Below are 24,125 nucleotides of genomic sequence, written 5' to 3' on the forward strand. Positions count from 1 at the left end.
GGGGGGTTTCATGACGTGGGGACTGGCTGCCGGCAGGGGGCGCAGTTGAAAATGCAGGCTAGGAGATGGCCACGGCCGTGGGTCAGGCCGTGGGTCAGGCCGTGGGTCAGGCCGGGCGCACACAGGGACAACAGAAACCTCCCCAGACTCCCCGCCACCACGGCCAGCAGGGCTGGGCTGAGCCCTGACCGGGCCCGGCGCCCCCTCAAGAGTCTGTGGGCTGGGGCTGTCCTGTCAGGCCAAACATGACAAACAAGTTGGTGGCAAGCACAGTAATTATTAAGCTCAGACAGCAGCTAATGCTCACGGACCCGCCCGGGCTCTGTCCGTGCACCGTCTCTCGAACTCTCCGTGGCAGGTGCTCGAGCTGCCCTATTTTCCACATGGAGACGCACGGTGAAGTACCCCAACTCTTCCACAGCAGGGAAGCTGGGGGCGGGGTCTCAGTCCAGGCAGCTGACCCCAGAGCCCACCCTCTATAGCTGTGCACACAGCCAGCCCGTGGCCCCAGCACCTCAGGCTGCATGATGCCCAGGGTGTCCAGGTGGAGTGTTGGCCTGGAACGTCCTTCTGGGGTCTCGCCCCCCGGCCTCTGCTGCTCGCTGGCCTGGAGCCTGCGCCTTGCCACGCCCTCACCCTGTGTCTGTCCAGTGCCCAGAGGGGTCTCCAGTGAAGGCTCCGGCACAGGCCGGGTCTGGCTGGTCTGTAGATGCCGGGAGCCAGCGCCGGACCAGGGGTAGAGCGGGGAATGTGTCTCAGATCCTCGGACCCTGGCTACGACCACCAGAAGCTGACCGAGAAGCTCAAGTCCAGAGCCCGCACGTAATGCCAGTACCGAACCGGGATAAACAGGACCTCTCCGGGAGACAGGACGCAGGACAGGAACGGGGCCTCGGCAAACCTGGGAAACCTTTCCAGGTCGGGATTCTCCACGTCAACCTGAAGAAAACCCGACCTGTCACCTGCCTGGTCTCCGGGGAGGGGCAGGTGGGGGGCGGGGAGGACCTGCAGCGACACACGTGGAGCCTCCGAGCACCCACCTGGCTCGTGTTATGAAGAAGGTGCGTCTCATGCGGGTATAAAGCCTCTGACTCCTGTGGGGAATACAGCCGGATGTACTTCCTGCCGATCACCTGGGGAGACAGTCACTGGTCACTCTGCTGCTGCCCTGAGTGTCACAGCTGCCCCCCCACTGACCGCAGGCCCCTGAACACACCAGCCTCCTACACCTGTGCCCTTCCACGCGCTGTTCCCTGCACCCAGACTGCCCCACCCCTGCCCCTGTTCCAGGCCAGCCATAGGTTTAGCCTCCAAATATATTACGGATCAATAACCAGGGAGGCTAGCCGAGCAGCCCAAGGTCACCGAGCTGACAGGTGACAGGGCTGGCGTTCACGCCAAGCAGTGGGTCTGGGGCCCCAGCTCTCAGCCATTCTAGTGCCTCCGGGCTAGAAAAATGTTCTCGTCTGTTAAACCTCTCTGCCTACAAAAAAAGGTGGTTTTACAACAGGTGCCCCTTCCCTTGCAGTAAACACACCCGCTCCCTGTCTGGGTCTCAGGGCATCATCATCCAGCGGCTCATCGGGGAGGTGCTGGCAGGAGAGACGAGCCTGGTTCTGATGGACGGCAGGCGGGGCGGGGGTCGTGGGGGGGGAGCAGAGGACCGTGAGGGCACTTGCTCTGTCCCGATAGGGCTCCCCGGCCCTGCTCTGCCCGATCCCAGGGGCTGTTGGTCCCAGAACCACACCTGGAAGCAGCCCCCGCCGGAGGGAGGGCCCCACCGGGAGCCTGGCACCCCCTCTCTGTTTTCACTTTTGTCTACACCGGTCTCTGGTGTTTAAACATGGATAACGGGACCAGGCGACGCAGGGCCGGGCCGGGGGAGACCCCAGGCCGACGCTCTGGAGCGACTCCCACCTGGACCAGGAAGTTCTGCTGAGGGTCCTGATGAAGGGGGGACACCGTTCCCCGGGGACCAAACCAGGCGTTAATGGTGATCCGGTCCTCCTCCCCGTCGCCCAGGCAGCAGTAGTCGGGAATACTGATGTCCCGCTTCAGCTCCGGGATCTGGGGGGTCAGAGCACACGTGGGGGCCGAGCCCTGGTCAGGGACGCACCAGGCCCGAAGTCAACGGACCATCTCACGGGACACACACTGCCCCTTCACGTGACAAGAGGACCGCGTCTGCCTGTTACTTTGGGGAAACTCCAAAACCAACTGAGAACGCAAACACACGGGGGCACCCGCCTGGCTCAGTCGGTTGAGCCTCTGACTCTTGCTTTCGGCTCGGGCTGTGGTCTCAGGAGATCGGGCCGCGCTGGGCTCTCCGCCCGTCCGTCTCCCTCCGCTCCTCCCCCTACGCGAGCTCATTCTCTCTCTCAAATAAACACCATTTTTTATAAAAGAAAGAAAAATCAATATATAATCCTTAGGAAGGACTTGTAGATAATTGTATTTCCAGATTTGTCTCCCTGTCATGTGCGTTTTACCTTCTTTTTCGAAAACTTGATAAAACTGTTCTGCTCCTAAAAATACACCAGCTCGCCACGTTCTGCCAAGTGCCACGTTTTTGAAAAATCAAATGAAGGAAAAACCAGAAAGTGGGGTTGCGTATTTATCAAATCTCCGGAAAGGGAGATTTTTCCAAAATGGACTAAGGAGAAAGCAGTCACCCCGTGTGCATTTTGAACACGTTGACGAATACAAAGGCCAACACAGGGAGAAACTCCCGCACTGCCGTCCGTGCGGCTTACTGCGGAGAGCTCGCACAAGGTGACGAGGAAACCGGAGGATCCCGGTACGTAGCCACACAAATCATCAAAGAGCAAAACCCAGACACTACACAGAAGTTGTTCGATACAAGGCGGACCGCCGTCCCCGACCTGCCGACGAGAGGGGCTTTCAGGCAGTGTGGAATCCGCTCAGGCAGCCCCTGGGGTCCCACCACCCCCTCGTGAGCGCCCCTCCTCACGGGGCACCAAGGTGGGGCTGGGACCGAGCCGGCATCCTCCCGGGGCGCCGACCGCCGCCGCTGGGGCCGCCGTGGGACGCTCCCTTCTTCAGGCGGACCGTGAGGGAGGAGCCGGCACAGGACTTCTGCCTCCGGGCTCCCTCCCTCACCGCCACCCGGCTCTCCTGATGGATCTCCGCACAATGCCTCCTCTTCCTCGGACCCTCCGGCTCCGAAACCTAACTGTGGGGCTCCCTGCTGCCTTGCAGATAAATCCGAGGTCTTGGTCCGGCCTTCAGGGCTCGCCCACGTGGAGGCCCAGCCTCCGTCTTCGCCTTCGAGCTCTGCTCTTCTGAACGCACCCCCAGGGCCGGCGGACGCGCCCGGCACTGTGGGGCCCGCTCCGGATTGCGCCCCTGAGCCTCGCTGCGCAGGGGCCTCTCCCTGCCACGTCCTCCTGCCTCCGGCCTGGGTGCCCCAACTCTTCCTCCACCCCAGCCCGAAACCCCCTCCACGTACAGCCTTCGGCCACCCTGCCCTAAGGGTCTTCAGTCGGGCCAAGCAGGGCTGGGGACCCCGAGGAACCGAACCCGGCCCCTGCCGGGAGTGTGCCGGCCCGGCCGTGGGGAGACGGCCTCGTGGGCAGACAACAGAGACGGGGTAAAAGGACGTGCCGGGGTTCCCCGCCGCCACCCCCGAGAAAACCCACAGTCAAGGACAGCAGCGACCTGCTCTTTCTGGTTCAGGTCAGAGCCTGCCGCCCGCACCGGGCTGCCTAGGCCCCTTCCTCCGGGTCCGGCCACACGTGCTCCGACTCCTGGCTCTACCGGATGGGCCCCTCCTTCCGTCACCATGGCCTCCCCCTCCCCCCTCCCCGGCCCCACAGGCTTGTGGCCCTGGGGTCAGCACGGCCAGCTTCCTGCTCACCACTGCTGCCCGCCGGTGAGGGGGACGTGGATGCCACCCCCGTCGGTGGCCCACGAGGCTGCTAGAGCCTTTCCTGCCGTCCGGGCTTGAGGCCCAGACAGGGAGCTGGGAGATGTCGGGGCCGAGGGCAGCGGAGCGTGGGCTCAGCCTTACCTGGTCAAAGAGCTGGTGCTGCGCGAGGTACCCGACGTCGCTCGACTGATCCGCAGGAGGAAACCGGGAGGGACACGGAAAAAGCCTGGTGAGTCGTAAGCAGCAGCCTCGGGGGCTGCTGTCCCGCCGGCTCCTGGGGCCGGCGCACCCCAGCCGCGGGCCACCAGCTGGCCACAGCCCTCCGCCGCGTCCTGTCCCCACTGGGCCCCCTCTGTGCCCCTCGCAGGCAGGGCTGGGCCTTGGGGAGGCTCGGGATCTGGGGCCGCCTCTGTAGGGACGGGCCCCGGGCTCTGCTGCCTTCTCCCCGCTGAGGATTTCTTTTATAAATAAAAATGGAATCATATCCTATTATTACTTTGAAATGTTTGCTCCATTTAATGTCGACCCCACGAGCAGCTGCTCAGGTGAGTCTGGATTTTATTCTGACAAACACTTCGCAGGCGGGACGTGTCGTTAATCCCAGCTCCCCGGTGCCGGGCGGTCAGGTTCCTTAGCCTTTCCGCCAACAGCCCTACATTCTGGTCCTGGTGCTTGTATGTCCTCCCCAAAATAGAACAACTGAGTCAAGGACTGTGTGTATTTTAAATTCTAATACGTCTGCCCACTTATTTTCCCAAAATTAACCACGGACTGTCTTCCCAGCACAACTGAGTAGCCACTTCCCGGCCGCACTCCGGGAGACGAGCGTTCTGTGAACATCCCACCATGAGACGGGCGCAGAGATCGCTGCCTTACACACCGGACCCCACAAGGCCCTCTCGGGGGGTGGGTGCGCTCTGGCAGGGTCACCGAGGCTGGCCCGGCTCCCCCCAGCCGCAGCCAGGGCGCAGCCGGCCCGGGTCTCGGGGGCTCAGAGGCTCCCATCACGCGAGGCCCGCTCTAGACCCCTCGAGACCCCGTGCTCCCCCCTCTCCCTCACTCCCTCCTCCTGACGACTCCAAAAGTCACACCCGGGCCTCAGGGAGGGGAGGCCACGCCCGGCCCTCACTGGGAACAACGTCATACGATAACACAATAGACCTGCTTTTGGAAATCGTCAGGCAGTTCCTCAAAATGGTCACAGAGTCACGTGTGACTCAGCAGTTCCGCATCTGGGACACACCCGAGAGGATCGAAAACAGACGAGGGCACAGAACCTGGACGGGAACGTGCCCAGTGGCGAGTTTCACACCAGCCAGTGCAGGCCACCGGAACGGCCACCAGCTGGCGATCGAGTGTGGTGTGTCCGCAGCCCGGGACAGCCACGGCAGGGAACCCTAAGAGTGCGGAGCTGACAGCGGCCAGACACAGAAGGCCACATGCTGTCCAAGTCCGCTTCTACGCCAAGTCTAGCACTGGGAAATCCACGGAAACACAGGCAGGTTAGCGGTTGTCTGCGGAGCGGGGAGGGCGGAAGAGGAAGTGACGCTCATGGCCACACCATCTCTTGGGGGAGGGATGAGAATGTTCTGGAATTCGTGGCGATGGTTGTAAAATCTTACAAAGACAATTAAAAAAAAAAAAAACAAACAACAAACCACCACTGAATTGTACCGGGGGGAAAGGACCTGAAATGAGTCAGCGTGCGGCTCTGGCCCCCCACCAGCCCCTCCAAATCCTCGTCCTGCAGCGCCGGGACACCTGGGCAGCGCTGCGGCGAGGAGGCACGACGGCGTACCTCATCCCGGAGGTATTTGCTGATGAACTCGTTGACCGTCATGAGAGTCTGCGACCAGTCTTCGTCCGTGTACCTGGAACCGACTTCCACTGGGACAGTTCGACAGCCGGCGATTTCCTGGAGATACTCCAGACTAGGAGACAGATACGTGTGGCTTTGCCTAAGACCTGCTGGGCACGTGGCCATGCTGGCCGCCTCTGGTGTCCACCCTACAGGGAGAGACTGCGGTGACCCCCTCTTCACAGGCGGGGGGCACTCGGGCACCAACACGTGGGGTGACGTGCCCACCAGCGCCAGGTGGCTTTGCAGAGAGATCTGGGGAGGCTGGTTTACCAAGGTTCTTGCTGGGCGGTTCTACCGCCCTGCTGGCCCACAGCCCCCTAGTTCTCTCTCTGCTTCCCCGGTCTCTGAGCCGAGAGACCTCTGAGCAAACAGCAGACAGCACGGCGGGGACGCTGGCGTCTGAGCTGGCGGGGGCCTGGCCCTGCCCGTCACCGGCCGGGGACCTCCAGGAAGTTATTTATTCACTGTGCCTGTAAGCTGGGGTGGTGGCCGTGCCTGTCCCCCACGACGGGAACCAGGGAAGACAGAGAGAAAACACGGCGCGTGCCCACCGGGTGGCTGGTCCGTGGTAAAACTCATCATGAACATTTGAGGCCACAACTCTTCACAGAGCCGTGGGGGGAACTACTTCCTCCAGGACCCACGGGAGACAGCGGACCCGATCCCCCCCCCTCGGAAACCCCGGCTCCTTCTCGCAGCCGTAGCACGCCGGCCACTGCCCAGTGGATGGTCGGGACCTGCATGTGAGGCTGCACGTCCCTCGGACGCAGGGAGGCACGCAGGAGTCTCCGGGTGCAGTGGGTGCTGCCGACGGGCAGAGCCACTCACCTCCACTTGGTCATGCACGGCCACTGGTCCACCACGCCTTCCAGGATCACGGGCCTCCCGGGAGCCAGAAACTGCTTCCTGAACTGCTGGAGGGACGGACAGCGAAGCCGGGGCACCGGTCTCTCGGACGCCACATCTGGAACCGAAACCCCAGTGTTCCTCGCTTTCTGTTTAAAATCCAAACACAGTGGAAACAAGCGCAGAGACGTTAACGCTACAGGCGCTGGACATCCACGTCCCCAGCGGGATAGCTTCCCTGTCACTGAGGACAGCAGCATCGGGGGTGGGCACGGTCCCTGCGCCTCCTCCTGCTCATTCTGGCAACACCTACACTTTTCCCTTGGCCAGCTCAAGTGTCCGTTCGATCAGAAAAGGAACGCACGGCTTGCACTGAATCTCCGCGAGAGGGAAAGTCACCATCCCAAACGCTGTCTGGTGTCCAAGGACCCTTTCCCGTGACCACGTGCTCCTGGCCCAGGTTCCACTGCCCTGGCAGGAACACGCCGAGATGAGTCTAAAGCAGGTCTCTGGCCCGGCGAGGCCGTGGGAGTGGCTGCGCCAGAACTTCCTCAGCCACCGGCCAGCTGGGTGCCCCGAGCAAGTCACTCTCTCCAGCCTCAGTTTCCCCATCTGTCATGTTACTCAGAGAGGAGACCTCCCAGGTGGGGTGCCCAGGATCACCCCACAGGCCTCCCGTTGGCCTGGTTCTCGGCCTGTACACCCTCGCTTTGGTCGTCACACCTGCCCTTGTCAGTGTGAGCGGCGCTGCCTGTGCACCTGTCTCACCACGGGAGACAAGACGCCCGTCTGCAGCCTCCTAGAACCCGGGCTCCAGGACAGTGGGCCCTTCTGGAGCGTCCCGTGCCCCTCAGCTGCACACACCGCCCAGCGCTGCCCAGGAGCACCACCTTGGGGACGGGGCCCACCTTCATGCTCCCCAGGACAGACTTGGCATGGGAGAGGGAAGGGCAGGTCCAAGGGCACAGGCAGGTCTGCCCTGCCCCCAGAAAGGTCAACTGACACCATGCCCATGGCCCCCTGGCGTCCTCGGCAGCACCGGGGATCACGGAAAACCTCCTCTGAGGATTTCACAGCCAAAATTGGCTCCCTCCCTGTTCTTGCCTTTTTTTTAATCCTTTTTAACCCACAGGTGAGGTGGACTGTGTTCCCACACGCCTGCATCACCGACCCATTTCCTCCTGGCGAACACACACGCCCACGGGTCAGGGCTGCACCCAGCGCCGGAGCCTGAATGCCGTCTGCCACCACCCTCGGCTCTGCGCCGTGTTCCTCGCGCCCCCAAATACCAGGAACCACCCACGCCAGGACCTCAAGGGCGGGACCGACCGGCCACGGAACCCGGAGGCAGCTGGAGGCAGCAGCTCGCCCCGATTCGGCAGCCCCGAGAGCGAGGCAGCCCGGAAAGTGGGTGATGCTTCAGCGAGCTGACCGAGAACAGTCTGGAAGGTGTGGGCTACAGCTGTCTGCAGGCTGGCCCCCACGAGCCCTTCGAGCTGCTGCTCTCGGGGACCACAGAGCTTCCCCTCCGTCTCTCCTGAAATGGCACTGCTTTTGCGAACGTGGGGGGGAAAACCGAGAAAGCAGACCATGCTGTTCCATCTCTAAATCCACAGAGATGCTCTTCCCTGCCAGAGGTCGGCATGCTGCCAGGCCTCGGCCCTGGGGACAGCCGACTCCTCCCTTCTAGAAAAAACCGGGCTGTGGGGGCGTGCGAGGTGTGGCGGGCGACAACCCCACCCGGCTACCTTCGTGCTGGGCTGCTCCTGGGCTGCGCCGGGCCTCTTTCCTGAGCGGAGGTGCGCCTGGAGGACGGCGGCAACCTTCAGGAGGACGTCCCCGTGGATGGCCGCCCCCATCAGCAGCCCCATGTCGCAGACTCTGAGGGCCTCTGCCACCGCGGGGGCGTTCCCGGGCTCATCGCACAGACACGTGGCCTTGAGCAGGCAGCCGAAGGCGTAGACGCGGCGCCAGTCCTTGTGCACGTCCTGCCAGGGGCCCGTGTTGAGCTTCTCCCAGGAGTAGTCCAGGACGGCCTCGCTGGCCTGCAGACACTCGCTCCGGCGGCCCCCGCAGAACAGCTCGGCGGCCTCCCGCAGCAGCCGCGCCACGCCAGGCTCCACCTTCGCCCCGAGCTCCGGCACCAGCTCCTCTTTCGTGGGGGGCAGGAGTGCCCGGAGGGCTTCCCGGAGAGCGCTGGCTCCGGCCAGGGGCTCTCGGTTGTCTTCAGCCATGGGGCCCCTCTGCCAGCCTAGCCTCACGAAGGTGGGGGGGGGGGAGAGAGAACAATTAAGGCAAAACAGCACGTTGCACACCTAAACACGTACATTTGTAGGTTTTCATAAAATCACATGGGTGGGGGGAAGCTTGATCTGTGATGACATCCAGTGGCCAAGGCGTCAAACACTGAGAATTTAAAAATATATATTAAAACGCAACCCACTGAATGGCAGAAGATAGTTGCAAATGACGTACCCGATAAAGGGTTAGTATCCAAAATATATAAGGAACCGACACAACTCAACACTCAAAAAACAAATTATCCAACTACAAAATGGGCAGAAGACACGAACAGTCAGCTCCCCAAAAGAAGACGTCCAGATGGCCAGCAGACACATGGAAAGATGCTCAATAGCCCGCCTCACCGGGGAAAGGCAAATCGGAAACCACAGTGAGATTTCGCCTCCAACCGTGAGAACGGCTAAAATCAACAACCCAAGAAACAGGTGCGGGCGAGGAGGGGGAGAGAGGAACCGTCTCCCAGTCTCATGCTGGTGGGAATGCGAGCTGGTACAGCCACTGGGGAAAAGAATACGGAGGTTCCTCCAAAAAATTAGAAATAGAACGACCCTACCACCCAGCAACCGCATTCCTGGGTATCTAACCCCCCAAAATACAAAAAAACACTAATTCAAAGGGATACGTGTACCCTGGGGTTACTGCAGCATTTTTATAACAGGTGAACCATGGAAGCAGCCCACGTGTCCACCGATAGATGAACGGATGAAGATGTGATGTGAGTGTGAGTGTGTGTGTGTGTGTGTGTGTGTGTTAGAATATTATTCAACCATAGTTGAAAGACAACTCTCAGATGATCTCACTCCTGTGATATTTAAGAAACAAAACAAACGAGCCGAGAGACAGAGAGAAGCCGAGAAACTCTTGACTCTGGACTCTGAACTCTAGAAAACAAACTGATGGTTCCCAGAGGGGCCCCGAGGGAGGGATGGGTGAAATAGGGGACGGGGATTGAGCAGTGCACATATCGTGATGAAAAAAATCAATTAATAATTAAATCAAAACGGGATAAAAGGGGCGCCTGGGTGGCTCAAGGGGTTAAGCCTCTGCCTTCGGCTCAGGTCATGATCTCAGGGTCCTGGGATCGAGTCCCGCATCGGGCTCTCTGCTCAGCGGGGAGCCTGCTTCCTCCTCTCTCTCTGCCTGCCTCTCTGCCTACTTGTGATCTCTCTCTATGTCAGATAAATAAATAAAGTCTTAAAATAAATAAATAGGATTAAAAAAAAGTAATAAATTATCTGAAGTCATTTTCCAAAGACAGAGAGGCCGCGCAGACTTCTTCCTTCTAGGTTCCTGCACGCGTCCTTGTGACGGCATCGCACGGGTCGTGGGTCGTGATTCTACAGTGGCCTCCTCGGCTGGGCATAAACTCTACGGGCATGGCCCTCGTCTGTCTGGGGCCACGGCTACATTGTGGACCTGGCACAGGACCAGGCTTGCCATGGGTGCCAGATAAATGTTTGCTCAGAGAGGATCACATACTGTCCTTGTCTGGAATGCCTCGGACACCCCGCCTCTCTGGCAAACTGCCATCCGACTTTTGAGGTCCATCCTCAACGACCCCGTATGGGAAGCCCGCCAGTGCCCTCTGACAGCATCTTGTGTTGGAGCAGCTCTTGACTTTCTTTAACCGTGCGTCTCCCATATGGACTCCGGATACCAGCCTACATGGCCGTCTCTGCCGTGCTAGCTGGGGGGCTTCTCCAGGGCAGGAACAGGTCTCATTTCCCGGAGTCTGGCTCCCAGCAGGGACTCAGTGAAGACTCCCAAAGGAACGTCTCAACGTCTCAGGGAGAGACGTGGAAATATATAAAACCCACAGAGAAAGGAAAAATATCACAGTTGGTGCCTTCGGTGGCATTATCTGCAGATGGCAGGCCGGCCGAATGCAGACGTGCAGAAGTACAACACGCGAGGAGGTCGTCCCGGATTCCGAACTGCTCGCAATCCCTGTCCACCTGCGCTACGACACACGAGGTAAGGCTCACAGCCGTTACGTCCCCATCTCCGTGGATACCAAGAAACAGGGACCATTGTTCTTTCTGCAGAGACTGCTCTACACTGGGGCTCAATACTCTTTCCGTAGAAGGCCAGAGAGTCCACCTTTCCGGCCTGGCAGGCGGGACAGTCACCGTGTCACTGCCCTGCCCATGCAGCATGTACAGTATGTAAACGGACGGGCATGGCCGCGTTCAAATAAAACTTTATTTACAAAAACGTCCTCGCTTCAAGCTCGCCAGGATCCAGTCCTCGTTCGTCCTGGGCACACAGACGCCATCTCCAGGTCTCCCCGACAATGAGATGGGACCATGCCACCAAGTGGTAGCTAGCGGGAACGTCCGTGACAGAGCCACTCCCAGGGCTGGCCCGCACACCCCTCCTGGAGCGCTCTCCATGCTTTCCCTACCCACCGGCTGGAAGGGCAGGACTCTGAGGCCCAGGGGGATGACAGAGCCGCAGGAGCCACCCCACCAGGCATATGGACCCACACTGGAAGGCCTCCTCAGCCGAAAATGACTTGCATTGTGATCAGCTAGAGTGGAGACAGTTGGCACTTTGCTGTCTCCCACGGGCTGTTCTGGACCAGACAGTTCTTGCCAGGGACCCCGTGTGTCACAGATTGTCCCCAGTTCCTAGATCACACGGCCACTTGCCTTCCTGTTCTTTTCCAAGGGCAGCTTTCCAGCTTTCCTTTCGTCCTGTGGTCCCACTGGGGCCCTCCGAGAAACGTCTTCTTCCTTACGGCAGCCCGGGGGGGCTGGTTTGGTTAACAAAGAACCCTACCTGGCCCACACAAGGCCCGTCACCCAGCATCCCCTGGTGGGTGGTGGAGGCCAGAAAGAAAACTTGCCTGTGACGAAACTGGATTAGGTGCCTCCTATCCAGTGACGGGGAGAGAGCCACAGCTCCCCGGTGGTCCTTGTCTCCTGTTACTACCACCCTTCTCCAACTCCCTCCCCCTGAGCACGGGCAGGACCGACCACCGAGTAGACAGAATAACGGCCTTTGCAAATGCCATCAGGAACAGGGACGTTGAGATGGGAAGGCCATCTTGGATGATATGGTTGGGCCCAACCTAATACAGGAGCTCTTGGAAGAATCTTTCCTGGCTAAAGTCTGAGCCAGAGGGAGAGGGGACTGCAGAAGGGTCAGAGAGACGCAGTGTTGCTGGCTTTGAAGATGGGGTGGGGGGGTCAGAAACTGAGGGGTGTGGAAGCCTCTAGAAGCTGGACAAGGCAAGGAAATGGATTCTCCCCTGGAGCTTCCCAAAAAGGAATACTGCCCTGTCGAGTCCTTGATTTTAGCCTTGTCAGTCCGTGTTGAACCTCTAACGCAGAGAACCGTAAGCCACCCAGTCTGAAGTAATTTGTCGTGGCAGCAATAGAAAACCATCACGACTTGCTTCTAACCAGCAGGTGTGCAAGCTTGGTATGTGGGGCTCCTTTTTTTTTCTTTTGGCCTAAGACGGCAAAGGCGATGGGATGCCCGCTGGCTCAGGATACGGAGACTGTGACTTCTGCGGCTAGCAGACTCTCCCTGCTGCCTTCCCGGCGTGTGTGCGTTGGGGACGCAAGCGGCCATGCTGGAGACACCCACGTGGCAAACGGACGATGGGGCCTAGAGCCAACAGCAAGCTAGGAAGCGAGGCCCTCGGAACTGAATTGTTCTGACAACCACAGGGGTTTAGATCCTTGTCCAGCTGAACCTTCCGATAAGGACGTCGTCCTGACCGACACCATAATCGGAGCCTTTGAGATCCTGACGCAGAGGACCCGTCTACGACACACCCACTCTCGACCCAAAGACACTGATAAATACACATTGTTTTAAGCAACTAAGTTTATGGTGATTTGTTATACAGCAGTAAATAACTAATAAACACCCCGGTCCGGATTTCCCTGACACGCTGGGGCTCAACTGTAACTCACAGAACAGAACGGAAGGAAAAAGCATGGCTTCCTTTAGCGCCGTGCATGAAGAAGTCAGCAGCAGACAGGGAACTGAAGAGGGACAGCCCCAACCCTATCTCTGGGCTCCAGGTTAGCTCATTTCTCCCCAGCTCACGAGTAACAGCAGTAGAATACTGACAGTACTGTGAGATAATCTCACCAAATCTCACACTGGCCCCAGGATGCCGAGAACATACAAAGTACTGGCTATAAGCCCCGGATGCCCTAGGCACTTAATTCTTACAGAAACCCGAAGACAGTATCATCATCCCCACTTCACAGCTAAGGAAGCTAAAGCAGAGAAGTTGAATGACTTAACCAAAGCACTTGGCTGGGAAGAGGGCATGCAGAGATTTCAAACTCTTGGGAGGGCTTCACAGTCCAGCCTTCCGGCATGGCCTTATCCACGACCCGCCCACAAAAATGCATGTGAGCCCATCAGCCGGCCTTGCAGGGTGGCTTCATGGCTCATCCCGGTCAGAGTGACTCAGTATCTTAAGAAGCGACCTCAAGAAGTCTCGAGGATCCAAAAGACCTCAGAGACTTCATATCCTGGCTTCTCACAAAGGTCTATAAAAAAGCCTCCCAGAAGACCACTTATTTGCCTTACTATAAAAATGGTTTCCACTAGGGCCTTATGCACCAGCTTTGTAAACTGGTCTCTTAGTGGCCTTAGAAAAATGGCTTCCCAACTGGTTCCCTGGGATGCAGATTACGGACTTTGCTGACTGACTTCTCAGGGTGACCTTCCCAAACAGAAGCCCTTTGTGAGGCTAAGGGGGGCCTTATAAAGCAAGCCTCTACACGTGGCCTCGAGCACTGCTTCGCAGACAGGCTTCCCAAGGCTTGTGTTCAGTCTCCAGAAATCAGCCTCCTCAGGCAGCCCCTGTGTTGTACTGCAAACCAGCCTTGGAGAGGGCCTCCTGGAGACGGCCACGTCAAATAGCCTTCTGGGAGAGGGCCCGCGTGGGACAGTCTCCTCTTGGCCACATAAAGTAGCTTTAGTAACACTAGCCTCCCTGGGGCGCCTGGCTGGCTCAGTCGGTAGAGTGTGGGACTCTTGATCTCAGGCTTGTGAGTCTGAGCCCCACGCTGGATATAGAGATTACTTAAAAACCGTAAAATTAATGGAGGGGGCAAGATGGCGGAGAGGTAGGAGACCCTGTTTCAACCGGTCCCCTGAATTGAGCTACATATCTACCAGTACACTCTGAACATCCATGAAATCAGCCTAAGATATAAGATTATACACTGCTGGATCTCTGCAGGGGGCAGAAAATCATCAATGGAGAGATACAGTGGAGGGGGAGCACTCGGAGGATAAACAGAACGGGAAGGGGGCCACAAGAAGCCCCATATTATGCTGCCTGTAAGAGACACGTTTGGAACCTAAAGACACATCTAGGCTGAAAGTGAAATAAATAAATAAAATCTTTAAAAAAAGAAAAGAAAAGAAAAAAGAAAACAAGAGCTTTGAATGACACATTGGACCAGATGGACCTCATAGGTAAATACAGAACGTCCCACCTTAAAACAACAGAATACTCCTTCTTCTTGAGCACACATGGAACCTTCTCCAGAAGAGACCACATACTGGGTCACAAATCAGGGCTCAACTGATACCAAAGGACTGAGATTATTCCCTGCATATTCTCAGACCACAATGCTTAGGAACTGGAGGTCAATCACAAGAAAAAGTTTGGAAGGAATTCAAATACATGGAAGCTAAAGACCATCCTGCTCAAGAATGTTCGGGTCAAGCAGGAAATCAAAGGAGAACCTAAACGATTCATGGAAAACAATGAGAATGAAGACACTTCAGTCCAAAACCTATAATATATGGCAAAGATGATCCTAAGGGGGACATACATAGCCACTCAAGCCTCACTCAAAAAAAACTGAAAAATCCTGAAAACACCAGCTCTCTTTACACCTTTAAGAACTGGAAAAATCAACAACAAACTAAGCCAACCCCTTGTGCAAGAAGGGAAATAATCAAGATGATAGTAGAGATCAATGAGAAACTAGAGCTACAATCGAACATGTCAATGAAACTAGAAGCTGGTTCTTTGAAAGAATTAATAAGATCAATAAACCACTGGCCGAACTAATCCAAAAGAAAAGAGACAGGACCCAAACTAATAAAATTATGAATGAAAGGGGAGAGATCACGACTAAATCAAGGAAACAGAAACAATTATCAGAAATTATTATCAACAGTTTTATGCTGACAAGTTAAGCAACCTAGAAGAAATGGATGCATTCCCGGAAACCTATCAAGACCTATTCAAGACTGAAACAGGAAGAAATTGATAACCTGAAGAGACCAATATCTGTAATGAGACTGAAGCAATGATCAAAAACCTCCCAAAAAACAAGAATCCAGGATTCCCGGGGCAATTCTACAAACATCCAAAGAAGAAATAATACCCATTCTTCTAAAGCTGTTTCAAAAAATAGAAACAGAAGGAAAACTTCCAGACTCTATGAGTAGAGTCAAGATCAAGCCAGCATTACCTTGATCCCCAAACCAGGCAAAGACCCCACCCAAAAGGAGAATTTCAGACCAATATGAATATGGATGCCAAGATTCTCAGCAAGATCCTAATAAGATCCAACAGTACATTAAAAAGATTATCCACCGGGTGCCTGGGTGGCTCAGTGGGTTAAAGCCTCTGTCTTCGGCTCAGGTCATGATCCCCCTGTATCGGGCTCTCTGCTCAGCGGGGAGCCTGCTTCCCTTCCTCTCTCTCTCTGCCTGCCTCTCTGTCTACTTGTGATCTCTGCCTGTCAAATAAATAAATAAAATCTTAAAAAAAAAAATTATCCACCATGACCAGGTGGGATTTATCCCTGGGCTGCAAGGGTGGTTCAACATTCGCAAATCAATCAATGTGATAGAACAAATCAATAAGAGAAAAGAGAAGAACCACATGGTCCTCTCAATTGATGCAGAAAAAGCATTTGACAAAATTCAGCATCCATTCCTGATTAAAACTCTTCAAGTATAGGGACAGAGGGAACATTCCTCAGCTTCATATACTCCATCTATGAAAAACCCACAGTGAGTATCATCCTCAATGTGGAAAAGCTGACAGCCTTCCCTTTGAAATCAGGAACAAGACAAGGATGCCCACTCTCAGCTCTGTTGTTCAACATAGTATTAGAAGTCCTAGCAACAGCAATCACACAACAAAGAGAAATAAAAGTATTCAGACTGGCAAAGAAGAAGCCAAACTCTCTCTCTTCACAAATGACATGATACTTTATATGGAAAACCCAAAGGACTCCACCCTCAAACTACTAGAACTCACACAGCAATTCAGTAACGTGGCAGGATACAAAATCAATGCACAGAAATCAGTGGCTTTCTTATACACTAACAATGAAAATACAGAAGGGGAAATTAGAAAAGTGATTCCATTTACTATAGCACCAAGAACCATAAGATACCTGGGAATAAACTTAACCAAAGACGTAAATGATCTGTACTCGAGGAACTACAGAACACTCATGAAAGAAACTGAAGAAGACACAAAAAGATGGAAAAGCTTTCTATGCTCACGGATCGGAAGAATAAATTGTTAAAATGTCTATATTGCCTAGGGCAATCTATACTTTCAATGCCATCCCAATAAAAATTCCACTGGCCTTTTTCAAAGTGCTGGAACAAACAATCCTAAAATTTGTATGGAACCAGAAGAGACCCCGAATTGCTAAGGAAATGTTGAAAAAGAAAAACAAAGCTGAAGGCATCACGTTGCCTGACTTCAAGCTTTACTACAAAGCTGGATCACCGAGAAAGCATGGTACTGGCACAAAGACAGACACATAGACCAGTAGAACAGAGTAGAGAGCCCAGAGATGGACCCTCAACTCTATGGTCAAAGAATCTTCGACAAAGCAGGAAAAAATATCTGGTGGAAAAAAGGCAGTCTCTTCAATAAATGGTGCTCGGAAAATTGGACAGCTATGTGTAGAAGAATGAAACTTGACCATTCTCTTACACCATACACAAAGATAAACTCGAAATGGATAAAAGACCTCAACATGAGGCAGGAATCTATCAAAATCCTAGAGGAGAACATAGGCAGTAACTTCTTTGACATCAGCCACAGCAACTTCTTTCAAAGTAGGTCTCCAAAGGCAAAGGAAACAAAAGAGAAAATGAACTTTTGGGACTTTATCAAGACAAAAAGCTTCTGCACAGCAAAGGAAACAGGCAACAAAACAAAGAGGCAACCCACGGAATGGGAGAAGATATTCACAAATGACAGTACAGACAAAGGGCTGGTATCCAAGATCTATAAAGAACTCCTCAAACTCAGTATCAAAACAACAGATAATCATGTAAAAAAAATGGGCAGAAGACATGAACAGACACTTCTCCAAAGAAGACATACAAATGGCTCACAGACACATGAAAAAAATGTTCATCATCACTAGGTACCAGGGAGATTCAAATCAAAACCACGCCGAGTTACCACCTTACACCAATTAGAGTGGTCAAAATTAACAAGACAGGAAACAACGTGTGTTGGAGAAGATGTGGAGAAAGGGGAACCCTCTTCCACTGTTGGTGGGAATGCAAGTTGGTGCAGCCACACTGGAAAACAGTGTGGAGATTCCTTAAGAAACTGAAAGTAGAGCTACTCTATGACCCTGCAATTGCACTACTGAGTATTTACCCCAAAGATACAGAGGTAGGGAATAGAAGGGCCATCTGTACCCCAATGTTCACAGCAGCAATGGCCACAGTCGCCAAACTGTGGAAAGAGCCAAGATGCCCATCAACAGACGAATGGATAAGGAAGATGTGGCCCATACATACAATGGAGTATGATGCCTCCATCAGAAAGGATGAATACCCAACATTTGTACCAACATGGACGGGGCTGGTGGAGATTATGCCTTGTGTAGTAAGTGAAGAAGAGAAAGTCAGTTATATTGTTTCACTTATTTGTGGAGCACAAGGAATAACATGGAGGACACTAGGAGAAAGAAGGGAAAAGTGAATTGGGGGAAACCGGAGGGGGAGACGAACCATGAGAGACTGTGGACTCTCAAACTGAGGGTTCGGGAGCGGAGGAGGAGAGGGAGTTAGGAGGGCACGTATTGCGTGGAGCACTGGGTGTGGTGCATAAACAACGAATCCTGGAACACTAATACAATTTTAAAATAAATCTTAAAATTGCTTAAAAATCTTAGAAAATAAAAAACAACAACAAAAAAATAACAAACCAAAACCCACTAGCCTCCCAGAAGACCGTCTGTTGGCAGCACGAAGCAGCGATGCACGGGGAGGAAGCAGGCTGGTCGTTATCTGAGCAATTTTGCAGCAATCTTAATCTTACAGCTTCTCAGAACCTTTGCTTTTTATTTTTTTTTTTTAATTTTTAAAAAAGATTTTACTTATTTGAAAGAGAGACAGAGCGAGAGCGTGAACACAAGCAGGGGAAAGGGAGAGGAAGAAGCAGGCCTCCCGCCAAGCGGGGAGCCGGACATGGGCTGGATCCCAGGACCCTGGGATCAGGATCTGAGCTGACGGCAGAGGCCCAAGGACTGAGCCGCCCAGGTGCCCCCAACCTTTGCCTTTTAAACAGTTGCCATAGCAAACAGCCTCCGGGGGAGGGGCCACGCGGTAGGTACTACATGGGGCAGGCTCTCAAGGGTTTCAGAAAGCGGCTTCCTTACACATCGGGCCCTCATCTGGGGACCAGGTGAAACCCAGGCTTTGTGTTAGTTTTACAAACCAATCGATTTCCCCCGGTGTCTCCGGAAAACCAGGAACCAGGGTATGTTCTACCAAGGAACCCTCCCGTTAGCTCCCATTACCAGGTGGAGTCACAGGAGAAGCGGGCCTGCGCTGGCTGGCCAAGCACCTTCTTGCTGACTGTCTGCACCTGACAGAGCAGGTGGCCGCACGTGGGCTGCACGCAGGGGCCTGCACCCAACCAGCCACTCGCTCTGGCCCTCCACTGAAGAGGAAGGTCCGTTACAGGCTACATGAAACTCCTTTCTAAGTGGCCTCAAGTCCTGGCTTTACAAATCAGCCTGCTAGCACCCCCATGTACTGGTCTGGCAAAAAAAAAAAAAGGGGGGGCGCTTCTTGGTATTTCTATTCATCAGCCAGAGTCGCCTTGAGACCCGGCCTTATCGACTGGCTTCCCAGAGTTCCTCACTGAACTGCCTTTTATAAAAGGTCATACTCAATAGCTTTCCAGAGGAGGGAATAAAAAATAAACGGCGCGCAAGTCCTTCCGAGCGGCGCTGCAGACCGGTCTTCCGGTCGGACTCCCAGGGTTCCACAGGAAATGAAAAGGCCTAAGCAGAGATGGGAGAAACGGCCGTCCGGAGGTCAGTGATGGTAAGTTAACTATACAATATTTCTAACAAACCAGGAGGCTATATAGAAGACCCTGTCGCCACCCCCTTTTGGGGGCGGGGGCTTGGGATCCATTTTTCTCTTGTAAAATTTTGTATTCTTAGCATTTCCTCCAATGTTGTTTTTCATTGCTTGGAGCTCTCATTTGTGTAAGCGAGAATTTCATTTTACACAAGCTACGTACCCGGATGGCTGTTAGTAGCTTTCTTTCATACATATGTACATTTCAGTATTTCTTATCTAAATAGTTAATAGTTAGGACTGGACAAATCAGAAGTTAGGGTCATTCCAGGCCAACTGAGACCACTGGTCACCCTCATCCTGAAAAAGCCTGAGGGGCCCTGTATCACCACATTCAAGTCGGTCTCCTAGAACTCCACGGTATCCGCCTAGAGACCTTTTGTTGGTCACAGAAGCCTTTTTTGGGGGGGAAGGAAGTGACGGTGCAGGTTGTCAGATCAAGTGCTCTTGTGCCCTGACTTTAAAAAAAAAATTTTTTTTTTTAATTTATTTATTTGACAAGGAAAGAGACACAAGCAGGAGGAGTGGGAAAGGGAGAAGCAGGCTCCCCACTGAGCAGAGAGCCTGATGTGGGGCTCGATCCCAGGACCCCGGGATCATGACCTGAGCCAAAGGTAGACACTCAACGGCTGAGCCACCCAGGCACCCTGCCCTGACTTTTTAAACTGACCTTTCAGAGCACCAATGTACTAGCGTTGTGAGAGGGGACAGCTTTCAGGGGAAGGTAGGTACAGCCTGCAGAGAATAGCTTCTCAGTGGACTGTGTCTTGGCATCAACAGGGCCTTTTTATTGATGCACAAAAGGCTAATCTTGGCATGGGGCTCCCATAAAGGCTACAGAAACTAACCTCTCTGAGTGGCTTCGATCCGGGCTTTGTAAATCAACCTAATGCTGACTTCAAGAAAAGCTTCCTATTGGTGGTATTAAACACAAAGGAGGGGCACCTGCGTGGCTCAGCTGTTAAGCATCTGCCTTCGGCTCAGGTGGTCCTGGGATGGAGCCCTGCATGGGGCTCACTGCTCCACAGGAAGCCTGCTTCTCCCTCTCCCACTCCCCCTGCTTGGGCTCCCTCTCTCGCTGTGTCTCTGTCAAATAAAAGAATAAAATCTTTAAAGACACACGCGTGCACGCACACACACGCACAAAGAGGAGCCAAGTATAGGCTATTTAAGACAGCCTGCACGGACTCTGGTCCTGACTTCCTAAATTCACCACCCACCCAGCGCACATTAGGGAAGAAAACTAGTGTTTCCTTAGTGAACAGCCCAAGTGGGTTCTGGGGTTTACAAAAGAAAGCCTGCTAGGAACCCACCATCGTCATCCTAGAATTCTCTTATCTTTAAAAACCTAAGGCAGCTCCCAGGATAGTCTTTAAACTGGTTGGAAGAAATGGTTTAAGAATTTCACCGGGAAGGGGCGCCTGGGGGGCTCGGTGGGTGAAGGCCTCTGCCTTCGGCTCAGGTCATGATCTCAGGGTCCTGGGATCGAGCCCCGCATCGGGCTCTCTGCTCAGCGGGGAGCCTGCTCCCCCCACCTCTCTCTCTCTGCTGACTCTCTGCCTACTTGTGATCTGTCAAATAAATAAATAAAATCTTAAAATTAATTAAAAAAAAAAAGAATCTCAGCAGGATTCGCAGAAGGGGTCAGGTGGGCCTCATCCAACTGCTGCACTCCCCGCCCCAAGGGCCCCCACCAAGGTCTCGGGCTGCCCCAAGAGCGGCAGGCTGGTCACGCGAAGCCTGGCCCGGGTGCCCTCCGGGACAGAACCCCCGAACCAGCCTTCTGGGAACAGTCTGCGCCGTTCGTGTTGAAATCTCTCCAGCTTTCCTGCGGCTCTGCTCCCCGCAAGCGGTGCAAAGCCCAAGCGCTTCCTAGGGAGGCCTGGGGACGCCTTATTCCCCGCGCAAGAGTCCGTCCGGCACCCTGCGGGCCGCGCCGTCCCGGGTCTCCCTGGCACCCGCCCCCCCGCCGACCCCGGGGCTGCCGAGCGCTCCGCGGGACCCCACCGCGGGGGCGGGGGGCAACCGCGCAGGCGCCCTAGGGCGGCACCCCTGGGAGGCGGGGAGCGGAGAACCGCGCAGGCCCACACCGCCTACGCGGGCTTCACGCATGCGCCACACCGACACGACAGGCGTCAGTCGAGCGGGCTCGTGGCCGACACGCCGGCAGGGGCTCGGAGGCGCGCTCAGGCCGCATGCGCCCTCCGTTCTCACCGCCCCACGCACACCCGTTTGGCTACCTTGGAGAGCGGCCACGGGTCGTTCCAGAGCGCACGCGCCAGGCCGTCAGGCTCGGTCTCTCGCGCGCAGGGCCGCCGCGGGCTTTCCAAGGCGCACGCGCGACGCCGTCTCTCTCTCTCTGCCCCCCGCCCCCGCCCCGGTTTCCGCACAGCGCCTGCGCGGTCCCCTCCTCCTGTTCTGCAGAACCGGAGCCGCCCGTCCTCTGCAGTCGCTCCGACTCACCGGTTCCGACGGCGGGTGGTGTGCGGTCGCCCAGAGGCCGGCGACGCCGTGTTCCGTCCCGTCGGAGCACTCCGGCCGCCTCCTCCGGGCCGCCAGGCTTGCCGCCGCATCGATGCCTCGGGGCTCACCGTACCGGCGCGGAGCGCTAGCCGAGCGCCGAGCGATCGATGCGGCGGCCCCGCCCCGTCCCGCCCCGCGGCCGCAGACCGGCCGGCTGGAGGCGTTTCCCTCCGGTTCTCCTCCCCCCGGGGGACCCCGGCGACTTCCCCCGCCCTGAGGGCTCCGTGGGCTTGTCGGCGTCGCACCCACCGTTTCATCCGGACCGTCCTGTTCGGACGATCCTTTCCCCCCCGGTTTACAGAGAGGCCAGCAAATGCCCAGCGGAATGAAGGGGCCAAATCCTTGTGTTTGGGGAAAGTCACAGATCCGAAATGGGACCCCCCACGTGCTGCGTCCACCGCCCGTGCGTGTGGGAAGGTCCGGGGTCTCGGTGGGGAGGCCGGAGTCCCTCCGGCCCGCGCTGCCCCGACCCCGAGTGCTGTGGGCATCCCTGAGGGTTTGGGTTTGGAGCGCGCTGCCTGCGGCTCCCAGGAACCCGGGCCTTGCGAGGCGCGGAGCAGAGGCAGTCGGAGGTTCTGCTCGGACTGGGTCTGGAGTCCGAGGAGGAAAGGGAAGCGAGTTCATTTCTTGGTACGGAAGGAAAACTCACGACACCTGTCAAAGGGGGTAAAGCAGACGACAGACCTCGGGCACGGGCGGGGTGGGGGGCGCTGGTGATAGGGAGAAGTGGGGCGCAACTGCAAATAAAACCAAGACAAGCGCAGATTTATAGCCAAGGAGGAGGGTCTAGGGCAGTGCACAGACATTACTAAGAGGAAGCACCGGGGGTAAGGGGAATCCTGCTAAACCGACTGCACAGGCCAGAGTGGTAAGGTATCAGGGGTAGAGAATAAGGAATTTGATCAGATATCAGAGGTGGGGAGTTTTTGCTGAACTGGCCCGAGAGGATTCTTGCTAAAACTGGGCTCCACAAGCCAAGGACAGCGCTCAAAGGTCCAGTCAGAAAAAGGATTCAGAAGAGCCTGCTACCATTAGTTCAAAGAGAGGGTCTTTGTCACTGCTGGCTAGGGACGTGCCGGGCATTTTCTGGGGCCCTGAGACTCCTCAGTATTTTGTGATTATCTTAAGACCCCAGTTAGGTGGAGATTAATATGTTTTATAGATGAGGAGACTGGGGCTTGCTCAAAGCCCATTCAGCAGATTGGTGTTAGTGTGTTAGTCTTAAAGAAAACACCATGTGAGCTCAGCCCCTGCCCTGGAAGAGCTCATAGATAAGAGAGATTGACAAATATTTATTGAGCATTTACTACAAACCTGTACTTTCAAAGCGCTTTAAAATATTAAACTCACGGGGTACCTGGGTGGCTCAGTCGGTGGAGCATCTGACTCTTCCGACTCTTGATTTCTTTGAGCTCAGGTCATGATCTCAGGGTGGTGAGATCGAGCCCCGCATCAGACTTGGCAGTCAGTGCGCCGCCTACCTGAGATCCTCTCTCTCCCTCTGCCTCTGTGTCTCCTCCTGTTCTCATGCTCTCTCTCTTTCTCTCTCTCTCAAATAAATAAAATTAACTTTTAAAATCTGGGAAAAAATACTAAACTCATAGAATATTATCATAATTATCACCCCCCGTTGAGCGGGGACAATGCTGAAGTTTGCCTGAGACCTGTGTGCCTAGAAAACAGTGACGGTTGAAGGAATCCCCTCTGGAACACACCCTCTTGTGTTCCAGAAAATGACTTGCTGCAAAGAACCCCTCTTTTCCGTGGGACTTAGGGCAAACTCATGGATGCCTCTCCCTGTTTACCTATGGCCAGGCCAGACACAGACCCTCCAAATTCCCATTCTTTGCCTTATAAGTGGTTAGTGAACTGCTTGTCCCTAGTAATCAATCCGAGCAAAATGCTACTTAACCAAATTTGATTAAATTCTCTCCTTCCTCCAGCCCCTGAACCTTGGCCCACCAGAGGCCTGAGGGAGCAGACAGTCCCTACTAAGAACCGGGCAGAATGTTCTCTGAACTACCATCCCATGATAAGGCCACCTTATCATGCCATTTCCTCATTCTTTTCCGCAGCCTATAAAAGAAAAAAAAATCTTTTTGCCTAACCCTGAAGATGCTCACAGACTTTATGGTCACCTTTTTCTCTCCCCGCTTGCAGTCATGCTCACAAGGAAGTCTGCCCTTACTCCTTCCTCTTTTATTCTTTGTTAGACAGTGGGTGGGAAGAGACTATGGGAGGGTGGACACTGGACCTCTGGGAGCCCAAACAGGCCCTACAGCAAAGGGTCCAAAGAGAACACAGGACCCTCGGATTCTCTACCACAGTGATCAGGAATGGGGTTCTGGCCCG

The 24,125-nt window shown here is 55.0% G+C and overlaps 1 protein-coding gene across 2 annotated transcripts; it reads right to left on the bottom strand.

The window, feature by feature from the left end:
- Positions 1 to 257: 257 nt before the first annotated feature.
- KDM8 (lysine demethylase 8) lies at positions 258 to 21,870 on the bottom strand. Of its 2 annotated transcripts, none has more exons than XM_059415083.1 (8): positions 21,714 to 21,870; positions 8,345 to 8,847; positions 6,579 to 6,745; positions 5,688 to 5,820; positions 4,031 to 4,075; positions 1,918 to 2,067; positions 1,041 to 1,133; positions 258 to 939 (listed from the first exon to the last, which is right to left on the bottom strand). In XM_059415083.1, exons 2-8 carry the CDS (start codon positions 8,828 to 8,830, stop codon positions 775 to 777), a joined length of 1,239 nt encoding a protein of 412 aa, XP_059271066.1. In that variant the 5' UTR covers positions 8,831 to 8,847; positions 21,714 to 21,870; the 3' UTR covers positions 258 to 774. The 2 variants fall into 2 exon arrangements, with proteins under 2 accessions (XP_059271066.1, XP_059271067.1); XM_059415084.1 differs by lacking the exon at positions 21,714 to 21,870 and adding an exon at positions 21,491 to 21,613.
- Positions 21,871 to 24,125: the final 2,255 nt, after the last annotated feature.

The sequence above is a fragment of the Mustela nigripes genome, chromosome 11, assembly GCF_022355385.1.
Source record: "Mustela nigripes isolate SB6536 chromosome 11, MUSNIG.SB6536, whole genome shotgun sequence".
NCBI classification, from domain to species: domain Eukaryota; kingdom Metazoa; phylum Chordata; class Mammalia; order Carnivora; family Mustelidae; genus Mustela; species Mustela nigripes.

Bases quoted from the DNA above. Each gene is read 5' to 3' on its own strand.
- KDM8 (XM_059415083.1), bottom strand. From the start codon at position 8,830: ATGGCTGAAGACAACCGAGAGCCCCTGGCCGGAGCCAGCGCTCTCCGG. The intron at 4,076-5,687 runs GTACGCCGTCGT...CCTGCGGATCAG, and splicing joins GCAAATACCTCCGGGATGAG to TCGAGCGACGTCGGGTACCT. The intron at 940-1,040 runs GTGGGTGCTCGG...GGTTTTCTTCAG, and splicing joins TTCTTCATAACACGAGCCAG to GTTGACGTGGAGAATCCCGA.